At 35.5% G+C, this 19,668-nt stretch overlaps 2 protein-coding genes across 2 annotated transcripts in view; one reads left to right on the top strand and one right to left on the bottom strand.

Moving 5' to 3' along the window:
- The window catches only part of Rfx (regulatory transcription factor Rfx), a 206,328-nt gene that overhangs the window by 140,884 nt on the left and 45,776 nt on the right, over positions 1 to 19,668 (top strand). Inside the window, exons 5-8 of the mRNA XM_067760363.1 lie at positions 13,483 to 13,567; positions 13,657 to 13,867; positions 13,925 to 14,086; positions 14,376 to 14,816. Coding sequence (XP_067616464.1) covers positions 13,483 to 13,567; positions 13,657 to 13,867; positions 13,925 to 14,086; positions 14,376 to 14,816 — 899 coding nt within the window. The remainder of the gene's footprint in view (positions 1 to 13,482; positions 13,568 to 13,656; positions 13,868 to 13,924; positions 14,087 to 14,375; positions 14,817 to 19,668) is intronic.
- The window catches only part of LOC137237107 (uncharacterized), a 31,409-nt gene continuing 17,823 nt past the window's right edge, over positions 6,083 to 19,668 (bottom strand). Inside the window, exons 2-3 of the mRNA XM_067760364.1 lie at positions 7,608 to 7,700; positions 6,083 to 7,533 (exon numbers count right to left, since the gene is read on the bottom strand). The gene's annotated coding sequence lies outside the window, so the exon portion shown is untranslated. The remainder of the gene's footprint in view (positions 7,534 to 7,607; positions 7,701 to 19,668) is intronic.

The following is a 19,668-nucleotide window of genomic DNA, read 5'->3' as shown; positions in this document are numbered from 1 at the left end:
GAATTTTATTCAAAAATGCACTATCTCAAAATTTGTTTCAAAAACTCCCTATATGAGCAGAAGTTCAATGCATTTTGTCATAAGAGGGAGTTAATAAAAAACATTCTGCGATGAAGCGTTCTGCAATCTAACTCTGATATAGGGCGGTTTTGTGACAAATCCTGAATTGGGAAATTTTTGAAAAATATTTTGAGATAGCACGATTTTGAACAGGCAGCCGACATGGGGTGATACGCTACTCAGCAGCCGCAATGAACTGACAAAACCAAAAATAAAAGAAAATAGCTTATTGTCTTAGAATTTTATATTCCTACATTGACTTTGACAGAAGAGTTAAGCTTTTGTGCGGTCCTGCTACACAGGGAGTATTCACATTTTTATTCTGAAATTTCGGAAAGCTCTTTTCCGTTAAGTATTCATGGAAGCGTTCCGGATAAACCGTTAATTTAGAATATTCGGAATACGTTCATTTGATACTACCTCACGAGATCCGAATATATCAAATAAGTGTATACAAAATATTCCAAATATAAACCGATTCCCCAAATTCTGAAATGGAGACGAATGTTCCGAACATACGGAATTAATATAACAGAAGGTCGACGCGCCTAAAAATATCGAGAGAAGTGTCAATAGACGCGTATTGACCTCGATAACAATAATTCTAAGGCGGAAATACAAATTTTAGCTCGTTCAAAAGATATTGACGATAACCCGAAAAATTACGCCGGATTGCGTTGGCGGCCTTCAGCCGAGCTTATAAAAAATTACCCTGGCCGGTCCATCAATGAGGTGGGATTAAAATTATATGCGTGCAAAATCCCTTTGTACTCAAAATCTTTTTCAGTGTACAAAAACATTACAACAATCACATGAAAATTGCCAACTTCTACTGCAAATATCTCCGGACAGAGATACAATTTTCTTTTCCGCCTTCGGATTTTTGTTGTCGAGGTCCCCTCTCGATATTTTTGGGACGCGTATTAGCAGTATACTCCTGTTCCAGACTTTTACCTGAATAAGTTAACATGCCCAATGAGTACATTTCGTTATGGCATCTCCATTATTTACTAATGACATTTTTACGGGAATCGATTTAATAGTCGAGGTTTTAACGTTGAACGATGAATTTTCGATTGGTTTAGGTTTCGTATGTTCATAGGTTTACCAAAGTGCACGATTTCTTGGTGTCCTCACTTTTCATAAAATTACCTACATATGTTCAATGTTCAGCCATACTAATGGATGGAGGCATAGTTAATAAATTCACTATAAAATTTAAAAAAATGTTCTAGGGAATTATGCAGTTCAGTATTTATCCGGTATTTGTAAACTGATTGCTTCATATTTCTACTACTAATATTTTTCGAAAATTCGCAAAGAAACAGCACAGTTAACGGATGTCGACTCGATTTTTGAACAAAATGGCCGCAATTGTCAAAAAATTTGTCTGTCGAGCAAACCTCTTGTGATTGAATCATGGTTGTACCCCCGAACAGTGTGGTTTTTCGTTGAAGGTGTTGCTTTTATGAGAATTGTTCATGTGGGTGTGGGGAATTTTCGGTAAATGTGGAAAAAAAGTTGTGTATTGCAACATTTAATATTTTTTTGACATTGTGCTCTAATTTTCGTAAGAAAAAATTCGTTATTATTTAAATTACCGCGATTTATTTTTGAATATGCCAAAACCGAGCTGTGTATTGTGTAAAAGGACGTGGACGGCGGAGAGTTTTAGCCTATTTAGTGCTCCTGTGGAGGAGAATAGGCTGAAATTATGGAGCGAAAGCAGCGGTGTTGCGCTGAAGCATAGCTCCAGAGTGTGTGAGCTGCATTTTGCTGAAAGCGATTGTAGGCAAGCAGCGAATCCAGCAAAACGACATGTGCTCACCAAAGAAGCAGTTCCAATGGCTGTGGAATTTTTATCATGTTCGGATTATGCAAATGTAAGCCCTTTTGAAAAAGATAACATGGCAACGCGGGCCAGGTAAACTCTTAGAGAGATATCGAAAGGCGTGTTTCGATATAATTATTAATACGTTTCACACATTTTTGTAAAGTGACACATTTTTGCAAATCCTGAAATCTTTCTAGAAATAGGCCTAACTCACCATTAAATCTTAACGAAAATAGTGGCAGGATAAGCCGGACACTTGTAAATCAGTCATGTATGCAGAAATACAACAAAAGTGTTTTGTAAGAGCAATATAATTGCAACCTCATATATCTTGTGATTAAAGAAGCCTTAAATGCTGAAAGTGGGAAGAAATTAGTATTTTGTTAAAATTTTCAAGCCATTTTACAAAGCAACTGCTGTAATGTAGGGATAAAAATGTGACAATTTAGCTAGTTCGTCCTTTGGTTCATCGTATTATTAAAACTCATATGGCAACAAGCCCAACAGACGATACATATTTGTTTAAATTTTAAGAAACGTAACTCTCTCTTCGATAGACTCAATATGGGTTGCGTTGCAGGTGAAATTTTGGCTTCCTTAAATGCAACAATTTAAGACCCTCGATATAGGAACCTTCTTATGAAAACTATTTAATGGCGTTTCCTTTTCTAAAAATAATGTCGCCCTGCTATTTCCCACTTAATAGGAAACTGAGTACCAATCTACAAATTCAGCCTTTTAGTTAAAAAATTAACATCTAAGAGTGCAACATGGAGGTAACATTTTTTCCAGGAAAAAACGCCATAACATTGAACAGGTGTATAATTATGTCAAGCTTCAAGCAACCAAAGTCATTTCTTAAGATTGGGTAAACATGTCGAGATTATTCTTTTTTCAGAATATTTGCTGTCATTATCTCAAATGCCAATAATAGACTTAGTGACTTCTGCCTAGAGGCCGACGATATTCATACCTTAAGATGTTTGGAAAACCACCTTACGGTTTATCTTCAACTATACAGTTTGACGAGATAGTATCTATGGATTACAGTTAAATCAACAGAGCCTGAGCGAACTTTCTCCATAGCTGGAAATATTTTCGTTTAGCAGCGATTATTCGAATAGTCGCCACTGAGCATAATTTTTATACTCAGTTGAGCAGAGCTCACAGAGTATATTAAGTTTGATTGGATAACGGTTGGTTGTACATATATAAAGGAATCGAGATAGATATAGACTTCCATATATCAAAATAATCAGGATCGAAAAAAAATTTGATTGAGCCATGTCCGTCCGTCCGTCCGTCCGTCCGTCCGTCCGTTAACACGATAACTTGAGTAAATTTTGAGGTATTTTGATGAAATTTGGTATGTATGTTCCTGAGATGAGTTCTCGCTGTTTAAAATGAACGATATCGGACTATAACCACGCCCACTTTTTCGATATCGAAAATTTCGAAAAACCGAAAAATTGCGATAATTCATTACAAAAGAGAGATAAAGCGACAAAACTTGGTAGATGAGTTGAAATTATGACGCAGAATAGAAAATTAGTAAAATTTTGGACAATGGGCGTGGCACCGCCCACTTTTAAAAGAAGGTAATTTAAAAATTTTGCAAGCTGTAATTTAGCAGTCGTTGAAGATATCATGATGAAATTTGGCAGGAACGTTACCCTTATTACTATATGTCTGCTTACTAAAAATTAGCAAAATCGGAGAACGACCACGCCCACTTTTTAAAAATTTTTTTTTTTAAATTCAAATTTTAAAAGAAAAGTTAATATCTTTACAGTATATAAGTAAATTATGTCAACATTCAACTCCAGTAATGATATGGTGCAACAAAATACAAAAATAAAAGAAAATTTCAAAATGGGCGTGGCTCCGCCCTTTTTCATTTAATTTGTCTAGGATACTTTTAATGCCATAAGTCGAACAAAAATTTACCAATCCTTGTGAAATTTGGTAGATGCTTAGCTTCTAGGACGATAACTATTTTCTGTGAAAAAGGGCGAAATCGGTTGAAGCCACGCCCAGTTTTTATACACAGTCGACCGTCTGTCCTTCCGCCCGGCCGTTAACACGATAACTTGAGCAAAAATCGATATATCTTTACTAAACTCAGTTCACGTACTTATCTGAACTCACTTTGTATTGGTGTAAAAAATGGCCGATATCCGACTGTGACCCCGCCCACTTTTTCGATATCGAAAATTACGAAAAATGAAAAAAATGCCATAATTATATACCAAATACGAAAAAAGGGAAGAAACATGGTAATTGTATTGGTCTATTGACGCAAAATATAACTTTAGAAATAAACTTGGTAAAATGGGTGTGACACCTACCATATTAAGTAGAAGAAAATGAAAAAGTTTTGCAGGGCGAAATCAAAAGCCCTTGGAATCTTGGAAGGAATACTGTTCGTGGTATTACATATATAAATAAATTAGCGGTACCCGACAGATGATGTTCTAGAGTCACCCCTGGTCCACGTTTATGGCGATATCTCGAAAAGGTGTCAACATATAGAACTAAGGCCCACTCCTTTTTAAAATACTCATTAACACCTTTCATTTGATACCCATAACGTACAAAAAAATTTTAGAGTCACCCCTGGCCCACCTTTATGGCGATATTTCGAGAAGGCGTCCACCTATAGTAGTAAGGCCCACGCCCTTTTAAAATACTCATTAACACCTTTCATTTGATACCCATATAGTACAAACAAATTCTAGAGTCACCCCTGGTCCACCTTTATGGCGATATTTCGAAAAGGCGTCCACCTATAGAACTAAGGCCTACGCCCTTTTAAAATACTCATTAACACCTCTCATTTGATACACATATCGTACAAACAAATTCTAGAGTCACCCCTGGTCCACGTTTATGGCGATATCTCGAAAAGGCATCTACCTATAGAACTAAGGCCCACGCCCTTTTAAAATACTCATTAACACCTTTCATTTGATACCCATATCGTACAAACGTATTCTAGAGTCACACCTGGTCCACCTTTATGGCGATTTCTCGAAAAGGCGTTCACTTATAGAACTAAAGCCCATTCCCTTTTAAAATACTCATTACCACCTTTCATTTGATACCCATATTGTACAAACGCATTCTAGAGTCACCCCTGGTCCACCTTTATGGCGATATCTCGAAAAGGCGTCCACCTATAGAACTAAGGCCCACTCCCTTTTAAAATTCTCATCGATATCTCGAAACGGCGTCCACCTATGGAACTAAGGATCACTCCCTCTTAAAATACTCATTAACACCTTTCATTTGATTCATTTGATAGAGTCAACCCTGATCCACTTTTATGGCGATATCCCTAAATGGCGTTCACCTATAGAACTATGGCCCACTCCCTCATAAAATACTCTTTAATACTTTCCATACAAACACATTCCAGGGTTACCCTAGGTTCTTTTTACAACATGGTGATTTTCCCTTACTTTGTCTCCACAGCTCTCAACTGAGTATGTAATGTTCGGTTACACCCGAACTTAGCCTTCCTTACTTGTTCGATTTAAGCTAATCGAACTCTGAAAATCGAATATGAGGGCATTCGAAGAATTCGAATATCACACGCTATAACACAGGGTAGCATGTCGGAGTCCTTTCTACACTCAGAAAAAAAATCGTTCTTAAACGAACGAAAGAAGTTCAAAATTAAGAACATTCGTTGACAAAAGTCTGTTAGATACGTTTTTTCTTAACTCGTGACCTACGGGATTGTTTTAAGAACAGTTTTTCCAAGCTCGCCGTTCGTATTTTATGACCAGTTTGGGTTTGAGGAGTGAAAAGCGTTACCGCGAGCTTCGAAAAAAATGTATAAATTTCCAAGCAAAAATTTATCAAAATGTATCAAACTCATAAGCGGCAACCATTTTTATTATTTTTTCTTTAAAAATAAATAACACTAGATATTAAAAAAAAAATTCATATTTATTTTAGTAATATCTATTTATATATCATTTGTCCAACAAAACCCTCTGATTATTTGCACAAATTTACACATCCAGACTTATAAGACAATGTTTTTTATGCATAGGTACATGGAAAAAAACGTATACATACAAATTAAATTTTTTCAAAAAACAATTCATGAAATAACGGTTTTAATTTTTTGACAAAGACTTAAAAAACTAGAATTAACAAATTTTCTTACTCGTATTCATTTTTAATTTGCTTCGCAAATATAACAGCTTCAGCCGTTTCTACAATATACTTATTTTTTAAATTTGTTTTTATCAAACTAAATTGCGAAAAAATACGTTCAGCCACTGCTGAACTATGAGATAAACTCATTACTTTCGATGCGAATTCAAACATGTCTTTACACAATGGATATTTTTCTGAATGTTTTATATTACCTACATTTCCCCAAAAGTTTGTATCAGCCCTATTCTGCATTTCGACTTGGATTGGAATTTTTTCGATTTGGCAATGTTGGTATTCTGTGTTCCAATCTCTTTCGATCCAAAATCGATGTGTATTCTGCATTTCGATCGTAGTTCCGTTTTTCTAAGTTACAAATTTGTTGGCGGAAAAATATTTTCTTTTTATTTTTTTTTATTAATTTATAACAGAATTTAACAAAGTAAGTAAAACTTGCTAAGAAACGTAGCCTTTGATGATGATTGTTTTTTATATGTTTCCAGGTCAAGAACAACATGTCGATGTCGAAGTCCTTGGACGTGTTTGCCCCGCAAAAGTATCTAACACATACTTGAAAGCATCCTTGTTAAGTCGAAAGTTTTTTTTTAACCTTAGTAAGAAAATAAGTCATTAAACTTGACCACTTTTAAGATCAATTTCTTACAATTCGTCACTCATCTCAAATGGATTACACAAATCTCGCAATATTTGCCTTTTCATTCTCTCCTGGCCATTTTCGTATGCGTTGCTTTCCAACTCCACAAATAATGCCGCGGCTATTGATTCCAATATAATAGACATCTATAATTTGTGTCTGTTCGTTGGCTCCAGTTATATGCCAAAGCAAGCTGCCGGAGTAGAGGAAGGTGAAGCGAAAACGTGAACAATCCTTGCGGAAAGAATAAATAAATCTTCATAAAGTATTTTAAGCCAGTGCAATGAAATTAGCATCCATAAAATTCAGAAAATGTCAACTATATTCGTGCAGGAATCCGTTTTAACAAAACTTGGTGGCCACGGTTGGGAATTGGCCAAAAGAACGACAAAAACACACTTACAATTATGAAAGCACTTCACTTAAAAAAATATAGCACTGCGGCAATATATTCTATTGCTTTTTTTTGTACAAAATGGCGTGGATAATAAAATATAAACGTTTTTCAGTGTTTTTTTTTTCAAATTTTCTTTAATTTATTTTGTTCCAATGTTCTCACATTCCGTACAAACAGCTGATTTCGAAAAATCATTTTCTCTTCCTCTTCTCGTTACGATTCCGTCGTCGCCAACTTCGATTAAAGCGGAGCGTAGAACGGGAACGTAATCGGAATGCAGAATAGGGGTGTATATATTGAACATACTTTTCCTGCAGTATACACAAATTGCATTACCATTTTGTTCATCCAGCCAATGAAATAATTGCTTCCAATTTATCCTGATACGCCGTTCATATCTATGCTTTGGGCGTTGAAGATCTAAATGAGTGGTTAAATATATTACAAAATTAAGTGAATGTATGTATGCATGGAAGTGTATATTTTACAATTACCTTTCTTTTTCTATGTTTTTTGTTTCTTTCCCTGTGGGATCCACCTTATTTTCAGTGTTACTGATATTTTTTGCTGTTTTTTTTTAATTGTCCCTATGCAAATTTAAAATGAATTTAGAGAAATAAGCAAAATGTATCAAAATAGGACATTTCGTAATTAAAAAGTATCTACGTATCAAATCACTAAATTTGGAAAAAAATGTATTAAGAATGATACAATTGTAGCAAAACGGCAACGCTGGGTGTGAACCTTCTGTGCTCATTTCAAGCACTAGTTGTGCTTGATTTAAGATTTTTCGTTCTCACGCTTCGAGAACGATTTGTAGTCGATTTAACAGTTTTCGTTCTCAGTTCAAGAACGGTTTGTGCTTGATCATTGGTGGGAAGGTAATTTTTTAATAGGTACCTATTTATTTATTTATTTTTTTTATTAATAATAACTCTTTTGTTATTAATAAAAAATATTAATAACAAAAATACTATTATTGAAATCAAAAAGTTTAAGATAAAACGCATAATAAAAATTTTTTCATATATTTCTCTTATTGAAAATTCTTATTTGATGATGTAATCTGCATATATACTTAAAAAATGTCATGACACGTTTGAGAAATGCCTGTGCATATGTGAATGGAAAATCGAATTGAACGAAAAATAAGTAAAAAAAATATTAGAAGATACAAAATTTATTTTAAAAAATTTCAGAGTTTGACGGTGATCTAACTCGCTCCACGCGATTGCAACCGCAACATTTTCATTTCATTTCATTTATTTATTACGACTCGAAGAGCCTAGCTTATACAATTGAAAAAAAATATTATTGCATTAATTAACAATAGGTACAGTAGTTTAACAATAGGTACATCATAACCGCTGGGCCACTACGACTGCTTGATAGCTTGTGCCAAATTTTGTATTAACATTGTAGTGCACACGAATTATACCGTTTCTTTTTCTTTAACTTACTTAAGGAACATTGTTCTCATTAATAGAACATTTGTTCATATTTCAAGACCAGCCGTTCTCTTTTCAAGAAAATGGTGTCAGTCCAAGCACAAAGTTGTCGTTTTAAGAATTGGTCGTTCGTTTTTCAAGAACAAAAAAGTAAGAACATGAAAAGCTTGAACTGAGTTCGGTGGCGCTGGATATTAGAACGGCGTTTTTCTCTGAGTGTAGGTACACATTATGTAACAAATTATGCTCATTTCGAAAAAACATCGCGAGAATAGAAATACATTCATTTCAAACTCTTACTAGAATGTAAATATCTTTTATGACTCATTATTGGATCGGAATGTTTACTGGATTGCTATTTTTCATGAATCTTAATATGAGTTATTTTACGATTCTTTTAAAAATCTTTTATTTAAGAGTTAATTTTTTTATCACGCGAATATGGATAGCATAGGCTGAGCACATTACAGGTTATCATACCTAAAGAGGGCTCTGGTCCAAGTATATGGAAACAGTGACTTCCGGAAGCAGACGACCTCGAAAAGCCACCTAACATTTAAAACTGTTTCTGGAACTACTGTAGATTTGAATCAACGGAACAGCAGATTCACTTGCGGAAAAATTATTATACATGGTTTTTTTCATCCTGACCATTTACCATTAATTCAACCGCCTAAGCGATTTTGGCCATTTCTTGCTTTCAAAGGGCAATGTCGATTGAAATACTTTCTTGGCCAGAGGGACTTTATCCATTCGCATAACATGGCCTAGCGACCTTGGGCTTTTATTCGCTAAACTATCTTCATATCACTGTGGCCGTCGTGGTGTACTGGTAACGTGCTCCGCTACCACATCGAAGATCGTGGGTACAACTCCCGGTCAAAGCAACAGTTTTTTTTTTTTTTTTCAATTAGAAAAAAGTGTTTCTACGCAGGATCTCCCCTCGGTAGTGATTTGACTCTCCGAGTGTATTTTTACCTTGAAAAGCTTCTCAGTAAAAACTCATGTGCCTTGCAGATGTCGTTCGAATTCGGTGTAAAATCATGTGAGTCATGTCCCGCCAATTTGTGGAAAAAATTAAAAGGTGCACGACGCAAATTTTAAGAGAAGCTCGGCCTAAATTCTCTTAGGTGGTATACGCACCTTGTATTTGCTTATTTTTATTTATCTTCATATCTGCGTAAAGCTCATACAGCTCTTCATTATACCTCCTTCGATATCAGCTGTCGGCTTCGGGTACAGGAACATAAATCTTCCGGAGAATTTTTACCATACTGTGCACATTCTTATGTTATTGCGATCGGAATATGAGAGCAAGAAATTCTTCTCAAGAATTCCCACTATTGAAAATGTTTAGGAAGAAGTTTCTCGATTTTTCATGCTACTTTTTAAAACAATTGTTCATCCTCATGCGAAGTAACTGAACTTTTCTTTTCTAACAGTACGTTAACATAGCATATTCAATAATTGCCGCTCGATGGGTCTAACACTCCTTTGCACGCCTAGCCTAGAGAGGTTCAAACAAGCATAAGCCGTGTTAAAAAAATATTGAAGTAAAAGTCAACCACAGTTTTTTCTGGATCTCTTCGCAATATTTTAGAATTTTTTTAACCCATATCGTCGCATTGTTGATAAATCGATTAGTAATTTTTTTTGTTTTTTTTTTTTTTGTAATTTTTTCTGAGCATTTATTTGGAAGTAAATTTCGAAATTTCGACGTTCTATTTTAGTTTACTGTGTTTCCTATTATAACGAATTTAGTGAAATTCCGCTTATTTCCAACCTTCTACTAATTCGTATCGCTAAATTGTTGAATAAATAACTCCAATATTCAATAATGCAAGATGGTCTTCATTAAGCTACTTTGAAAGTACTTCACAATAACACTTAACTTCACAACTAATAGCGTGCTTAAATCAAACTGATTACTGACTACTCAGCTTGTACTGCTTTTATACTCTCTGCTCCAAATGTCTAGACGTTTCTTCTTCTAGAATTTTCTACTTGGTTACCAGCTATAGGCGTGTGTATTCGTAGTTTATAGCCTCTCGCGTGTGTATATATGAGTACTACTTCGACTGATGATGACATGCGTTTGTGAGTATCTCTCTGCTGCTTGTATGTACATATGTGTGTACATGATGATTAATGTGTTTATGTAGCTTGCTTTAAGATTTTTGTTGCTGTGCATTTATTTAGTGATGTGAATATTCGTCACACTATATTATTACGTATAATTATTTTTAGTCACCTTTTCCCATTCGTTTGGCAGGACAAAGGAAAAACGTCCTAATTTTTAAATATTTAAAAAGGGAGCGTGTCATTATTCTGTATTACAAAATTCTGGGTGACAAAATTCTGTAAATTGCAAAAAAAATTCTGCTTGAACAAAATTCTGCTTTTTTAAAATTCTGCTCTTTAAAATTCTGCTTTCTAATATTCTGCTTTTTCAAAATTCTGCATGTTTCATTGTGGAAGTCAAAATTCCGGAATCATGGCATGGCGTAGCCGGTGGTGGATCGGCTAAGAGTTATTTTTTTAAAGTGCGGCCGAGGGCCGCCTACGGAGAAGGACATCACCGTGGCGGTAGCCACGGTTATACCACACACCCGGACTTGGCGTGGCGTAGCCCAGGGTTATTTTTTATAAGCGCGGCCGAAGGCCGCCTATGCAGAAAGGTGTTCTACGCAGAATTACTGTGCATGGCGCACTTTTTCAAAATAATTACATGACCTCTTTAACATTGTTATCATTATATTTTAATACAGAATTTTGTCATACAGAATTTTGAAAGCAGACGTTTAAAAAAGCAGAATTTTGTTTTTAGAATTTTGTACATACAGAATTTCAAGACCAACCCATTTAAAAAAATACCTTTTAATAATAAAAATTCGAAAATTGGAAAACCAGCTATAAGGTTTTGTTGTTTGTTTTTACTTCTGCTTGAGAAATTTATTCGAAATTTAGTTGTGGTGTCTGTATTCGGTTTCTGGCTACCAATATAATTGTGTGCAATATGGGATCAGGCGATAAGTACGACAAACAGGTTGGACATTACATTACGGTTGCTATAGAGTCACAATCAACTTTTCCATATATGTATATGCGTCCGCCGCAATCTTATGCATGATGACACTGGCGCCACCTGACATAAAATAATATAATTATTTTCCTCACTTGTTGGTACTTCTTTAAAATTTTTTTTAGATAAAAACTGCAATTTAACAAATAAATAGGACACAAAATATGTTAGCAAGTATTTTTCTTGAACAGTCAAAATGTTTACAATAGTGCTTGGCGAAATTTTATATGTGAATGGGCCAGACGAAATAGGCTTCAATTGCTAATTCTAAAGTTCCTTTATCTTGCGTGATTGTGGCGATGTATAAGATTGCGTTATGCTAATGTTGCTGTAAAAAGATGGAATAAGCAAAAATCTAGAATAAGGGGGAAATTGTTCAACCTATTAATTGCCTATTCTTTTATAATAAATGCTATTAACAAGAGCTCCGGAAACGCTGGAGAGTATGAAGAGAGCGAGCTTAGTTATTTTTCAGGATACTCATCCAAGAAATCTCCTAAAACTTCATGGACACCATCTTATTGTGAAAACAATAAAAATTGAGCTGCAAATTGGGCCCTTATCCCAATTCTTTCATATGCAAGAGATATAACATCGATTTTGTTTTTTGTCATCCTATTTAAAAAACTAAACTGGATCATTATTTTTGTTAATTATCACTTTTTAAATATTATTTAATTAACCATTATCTCGATATACATATAACCCCACTTGTTTCCAGTGTTCGAGTAATCGAACACCTGGTACTTCAAAAATTGGATTCAGCGACCCATTTTTACCTAATCTACAATTTTCATTCACATACTCGCGGCCACCGTGGTGTGATGGTAGCGTGCTCCGCCTACCACACCGAACGCTCTGGGTTCACACCCCAGGCAAAGCAACATCAAAATTTTAGAAATAAGGTTTTTCAATTAGAAGAAAATTTTTCTAAGCGGGGTCGCCCCTCGGCAGTGATTGGCAAGCACTCCGAGTGTATTTCTGCCATGAAAAGCTCTCAGTGAAAACTCATCTGCCTGGCAGATGCCGTTCGGAGTCGGCATAAAACAAGTAGGTCCTGTCCGGCCAATTTGTAGGAAAAATTAAAAAGGAGCACGACGCAAATTGGAATAGAAGGTAAAATCTCTTCGGAGGTTATCATGCCTTCAATTTATTTGACCTTAAACTTGTCGTCCCTTCTATCCACCTATTTCGGCTGCCAGTTCGAAAATGTCCCAACAGTTGCAAACAATGATGTGTATTGTTAAAGAAAAAGTCATTAAAGTTTGCTACTTTGGACAAACAATTCAAAAGCCTTAAGGCTGGTTTTTCTCGAAAACAGCTGTAATTGACTTCTTTGGCTATGCCTCAAAGCCACTAAAATTTATACCCGCGCCCTTTTTCCATTCGAATTTTTTAATTTAAATTTTTTTTTGCGAAGAAACAATTCACAAGGTCTTCTATTCGCCGTATGTGCTAGGCTTCAATCAAATTTTATTTTGGAAACCGTGGAAACAACGCGAAATCTTAAAATTTTAATTTATTTTGCATACGTCACTCTTGTGAATTGCCCAATTTTAAAGTTGTAAACTTTTTGTTGAGGAAACTTGTAGAAATAATGATAAAATTACACGATGAAGCAGTCTGAAAAAATGTTGTTATGAAAGAAGAATATTTTAGGGAGCATTACCCTTAAACTCTCCAAGTTTTTTACTTATGGTCAAAAGAGTCACCTTTTATGTCCTGAAAACTATTCAATTAGAGATAAATTCTTACTGGTTGAGAATGTCAATTCATTTCTGCTCTGAGGTCTTCATTTTGTATTTATTATTTATGACTGATTTATTATATTAATTACAGTTTCGGCACAAGACGCTGGACAAAATTATCAAGTGCAATATGTGGATACGGAATTATATCACGGCAATTCCAATCAACCGCAGATGTAAGTCCTTTGGGAAATGCTCTATAAGTCGGAATATATAACAAAAATGCAAAAATAATTCATTGATCAATTTTTAATTCAATACACAGGACATATCCCTTTTGTCCAGTTGGTGATTACCAAAACAATGGACAAACCTATTATTCAACAGGGCCAACGAGCAATTACACCGCAGCATCTGTTGTAAACACGCCCACCACGCACTCATCATCATTGCCATATTTAGTACCGCTAGAGGATGGATTATTGCTCAATGCATCTGCTCAATCACACAATCGAGACTCACCGCAAAGTTTAACGGTAAGTGTTGCAGAACCACAGACTATGCAGCAAATGCAAATTTATTTTCACCCATAGGAAGTGGCTTACATTCAAGAAACTCAAAGCACACCTCAAACACCCACCTCAACAACAACAAACTCTGTAAGCGGTGGCAGTATAGGTACAGGCGGTGGTGGTGCATCACCGGAGAGTGAACAAGGTGGTTTGGTCACACCAAACAAAGTAGCCTCGGCAACGGTAAATTACAAATATAACTTCAAATTAAACTACCCCTTGCCTTAAACATTCTCATTTTAATTGATGAATTCCTAAACAAATTTTGCATTTTGTGTTCAAAACCTAACTCTCATCAAACTTCCTACGTGCGGCAACTTTCCTCGAACTACCAGCGCACACAATTGCAAAATTTGATTTGATTGAATTCCAGCCCCAAAATTTATTGCTATTTGTTTTATATTGCTTTCCCTTTTCTTTACATTCATAACTTTGCATTTGGGATGCTGCTGTTTGTGAACTGACAATACAGATCAAATGGTTGTCACGTAACTATGAGACGGCTGAAGGTGTCAGTCTACCTCGTTCCACTTTGTATAATCATTATATACAGCATTGCAATGAAAATAAATTGGAGCCTGTGAATGCTGCAAGTTTCGGCAAATTAATTCGTTCTGTGTTCTCCGGCTTGCGCACACGTCGTTTAGGTACACGCGGCAATTCCAAATATCACTATTATGGCATACGCGTCAAACCGGATTCCATATTGAATCATATGATGGATGAAAAGCCGGCATTTTCCACACATTCTGTTAATAGCGTGGCAGGTGGCAATGGACATTCGAATTCTGTTGGTGTTGGTGGTGGTATAGTTTCTTCAAGTGGATCAGGTGCTGGTAATTTATCGGGCAGTGGAAATCGCAATTCGAAAAAGTTTAGCTTCAAACCAGAAACGTATGAAACTTGTGCCCAGGTAAATTCCATAATATGTAATAATCAAATTTGATATATCATTTTTATACTCAGCTGTGCTAAGGTATAGGGCAAGAAAATTGTGTGCACCTAACAATGGATTTTAAGATAGAAATTATACCGATTGAAAACGCCGTTCCGATACCGGTTTAATGGAGTATTTCGGTTATGGTTCTCGTTTTGTTTTTATACTCAGCTGACAAAGGCTCACAGAGTACATGGAAATTTTCTGGATAAATGAAAGACCTGAGAAGTAGAGTTCGTGATATTTTTGTACACATGAGCCTTGATAGACAGGTGTGGCTGTTGCGTTTCATTTAACACATAAGGCTAAATGCCAAGCAGCTACATCTGTTTTTGAAAAAGCAGGTTTATTAAAGGCAATGTGGCCAAACTAAAGATAAGAAATTAACAAATTATCTGCAGTAACATGCAAAATTATTTATTATGGCTCAGTCCTGTGCGCAAGTTCTCGCTTCCGGGTTCCCTCGTGCAACAGTTTGAAAGTCCAAAAAACCATAAAACTTGACTTTGTCCTACAAAGTGGCCTTTATGCTTTTATAAGGGAATGCATGGACTTTATTTGGAGCGAAAATTAAAAAAAAATGGAAAAAGTTAAAATTTTTTTATTTTTATTTTTTTTGTTAATTTTTTTGCAATGCGCACCAATTTTAACTTTTTTAGTGTTGTAAAAAAAAAGTAGAAACTGTAGCGCCATGATATCCAAAAGCTTTAAAGCGAAAAAACGCAGACAAATTGATTGTTATTGCCCCACAAAGCGACCTATGTATTTTTATAGGGGAGCAATTGGGCTTTATTTTGAGCACCACTAAATAAAAATTTAAGCAGCCTTATTTTGCAAAAAGTTGCAAGAGTTTTTTTAAGTCTAGAAAAATTACTATAAAAAGCATCCAAACCTTTTTTTTGACGTTGAAACTTAATGGTCTAATTTTCGCAAGGCATAACAAGCCCATTTCAGACACCCTGTATCATCGCAATCCGTTCATATTTCGGTCACTCCTTTTGCACAGGTGATGTACCCTACAATGACAACATTTTCACCAACCTTGGTGAATTTTTGAATTATCAAGTTTTTCGAGTGGGTCAAGTGTTATTGAACTCTAAAAAAGCAGCAATTTAATATTAGCTATGATTTTACGTAGATATACAAACATTAGCGTTGGCGACTAAACAAATGTTTATTCGCACTGTGTTCAGTAGTGGTGTTTGTTTTTCGTTAATGGTAGAGAGGATAGAAATAATAAGAGACGTCAGTTTGTACTTTTTGCGAAATTCATTTGTAATGTCCGATTTGCGGGGTGATTTTAAATTGCTTCTGCACATTGTCATGAGGTATTTTTGTTTGTTTTAAGGGATTTAGTTAATTAAACAATTCATCCTCTTTCCAACAATCACAATATATATTAGTATAAACTTCTTAAAAATGTGTAGAAGGTAATTTTCTAATACCCGCCAATCAGGTACATTACAAATAAATATCGAACTGCCGCCTCTTATTTTTTCTCTCCTCTCTAGTAATGGTAAATAATTCGAATAACAACGACATGCCCTTTTTATCGCGCTTATAGCGAAACTCCATTAGCACGCGTAGACGTGTACACGCGTAGGTCAGACGGAAAAAGCTTATTAAAATGTATGCAGATAGGCCAAATTTAGGGCAGGACAACGTCTGCCGGATCTTCTAGTCTATAATATAAAAATAAGTCGCTGAATTGTGAAATAAGTGCCGATCTCGAGAACGGTTGGACCGATTTCGATAATTCTTTTTTTAGAATATCCCTTGAGGTACGAGGATTGTTCTTACGGGCAGAGAAATCCTAAAAATTGTCTAAAAGAGTCTAAAAACTCCACTTTTGTAGTAAAAAATCATAACATTTTTCTTTACACAGCTATAAATTCAAAACGGATGGATCAATTGGAATATTTCTTCTTTGCAAAAAAAATTTTTAAATATTTACCTTCGTTGTGCATAAAGAAAAATACTTGATTCCTTTCTTATATCAGCAAAATTATTTAAATAATAGTAACATTTTTATCAAAAAATGTAGAGCGTGTGGTTGTTCGCTGTCAATTGTGCTCGCAAATTGCCTTTGAGTGAGGCATGATGCGACACATACGTACATACATGCATAGCATTCGCTGCGTTATTTAACTTCGGGCGTAGGTTTATAGGTATGTATGGATGTACATATGTATGTATTTTCATTTCATATCAGCTTGACATACATATTTATGCGTGTTGCCAAGTTAATGCAACATAAATGGTTAAGATGCATACATCTATTGAAAAATACTCATTCGTTACAAATTATAAACAAAAGTTCTATTTTTTGGTATATTTGTATACATATGCTAATGCCTGGCACTAATAAGACTTAATTCTTCAATACATTTTTATGCTAATTTGTATGCTGATCGTAAAGACAAAATGACTGAATATTAAATTTTTATATTTTTTCATGGCAGCCCTAAATGTGTTTTTCCACGAATTTTCTTATTAAAATTTGTACGTAATTTGTGTAGGCTGTGCTCATCGCGAATTAATTTTATCATAGCAAAAGTGATATTTTTTAAACAAAAATAAATATGTAGCCCGAACGAAATGATTACAAGTAATCAGTTTTTTTCGCAGGTAAAGTTTAAATTATCGCGTACATTTATCAAAATAGTTGCAAAGGTGTTCAGTGAACTTTTCTGAAAGGAAAGAAAAGAAACGAAAGTAAAGAAGAGGAAAGGAAAAGAAAGAAAGAAAAGAAACTGAGAAAGAGATCGAGTTAGATGAAGATATACAGATAGAGATAGATGGAGCGGAGGAGTAAGGAGAGGGAGGTAGAGAGAAAAGAAGGGTGGGAAAAGCAGAGGGGGAGAAAGAGGCCCAGAAAGATAGAAAGGCAGAGAGAGGAGTGAATAAAAGAATAGAGAAAGTGTGGAGGGAGGGGGAAGGAGAGTAAGAATAAAAACTTCCTAAAAGTTATGCAGATACGAGTAGATCAAAGTTAGGGTAAAACAAAGTCTACCGGAACTGTAAGTCCATAATATAAAAATGAACGGTTGGACCGATTTAGGTATTTCTCTTTTTTTTTAGAATATTTCTTGAAGTACGAGGATTATTCTTTCCAAGAAGTGGGCCAGAGACCGATCCATTCGAATGACTTCTATTCACGCTTCGATTTGCCTGAAATTTAGGGTATAGGTAGACCTTTGCCTAGATTAGTATTTACGAAACTTTTTTCCGGAAAGTGGAGCAGGGATTCCTTCGATTTGCCTGAAATTTCGTATATAGGTGGTAGCCCTTTGCCTAGATTCGTATTCACAACACTTCGGGCCAGGGACCGATATATTCCAACAAGTTCGGTTCATAGTTCGATTTGCTTGAATTTTGGTATATAGTAGCCCTTTGCCTAGATTAGTAATTACGATTCTTTTTTTCGGGAAGTGGACCAGGGATCGATCTATTCAAACAAATTCTATTAATCGTTTGATTTGGTATATTGGTAGACCCTTGCTGGGTTAGTATTTACGGAACTTTTTTTTCCAGGAAATGGACCAGGGACCTACTGGGAGTGGGATTTGGACTGGAACTAGAATTGTACCGGGATTGGGACTGGGACTAGTACGAAGTTGCAAAAATTCACCGCAAATTAATTATGTTTACTTAACAAGGAAATAACAAGACGCTGCTAATGAAAACAGCTTGAAGTTGGCTGCTACACGCATGAAAACGTCTGAAAGTAGACAAAATGTTACATCTATGCACTCGAGCGCGTTTTCGGACTTTACTTCGAATTTCGACACGTATACGTGCGAGTACGTATGTGCCTATGGAGTCCATCCCGTAAGAATATTCGTACATATTTAACTCATCTGTCAAACGCACGCTTACGTCTTCGCGTGTTATGGAGTTCCACTTTTACATATATTCGCTTCGCTTGTACGTTTGTGAGCATGTAACTCTCCTTTGAACTAAGAGCAAGAGGCTTTTACTATTGGCCATGAGGCTTATTGCTGTTATTATATCCCACCAATAAAAATACCCGGATCCGAAAAGTACCCGTATCCGAAAAAGGACGTGGTTATAAAAAACTACTAGATTTTTAATAAGTACTAGGAACTGAAAATGTCCTCGTTTTAAAACTCGAAAATTTACCAGGCTTTAAAAAATATCCAGATTAGGAAAAGTACTCGGTTTTGAAAAGGACCCGATTCCAAAAAAAAGTTTCGAAAAAGTGCCCGCTTCTAAAAAGTGCTAGGTTTTTATATTAGTATGTCGCTCAGGATTTCTCAGTCAAAAATAATTTTGAAAAAGTTTTGGGTAGTGTTATCGAAAATTGATGATCCTTTGCCGGATGAAGATCCAGGACGTTCCGATAACAAGCATCTCATTAAGGTACTCGTCCGACCATCTCCGGAACGATTTAATGTTGTTGTTGTTGTATTAACGATAAAGACACTCCCCGAAGGCTTTGGGGAGTATTATCGATGTTGATGGTCCCTTGCAGGATATAGATCCGGTACGTTTCGATAAGAAAGCACCATTAAGGTACTAGCTCGATCATATCCCACCCCCTAGTTTCATGTATATAAAGCTTTGTATTGCGTTTATCAACCCCTTGAATCCTGCACGAAAATACGCATACATAGGTTTCAGCAAGGTTTCATTGCACGGATTGCATATAATTCTTTGCGTGTATTTTGTTAGTGTGACTTTACAATCCGTGCAGTCCATGTTTTGCAAGACAAAGCGAATCTCTTCAGTGCATAACGCATACTCACATAAGACACATAAGTATATTTAATTTGCAGTACTCTTTTCTAAATGCAGATGCACATAC

Source organism: Eurosta solidaginis, chromosome 1 (assembly GCF_040869045.1).
Source record: "Eurosta solidaginis isolate ZX-2024a chromosome 1, ASM4086904v1, whole genome shotgun sequence".
Taxonomy (NCBI): domain Eukaryota; kingdom Metazoa; phylum Arthropoda; class Insecta; order Diptera; family Tephritidae; genus Eurosta; species Eurosta solidaginis.
Note: the sequence above shows the minus strand (reverse complement) of the source record. Positions and strands in the feature narration are given on the sequence as shown.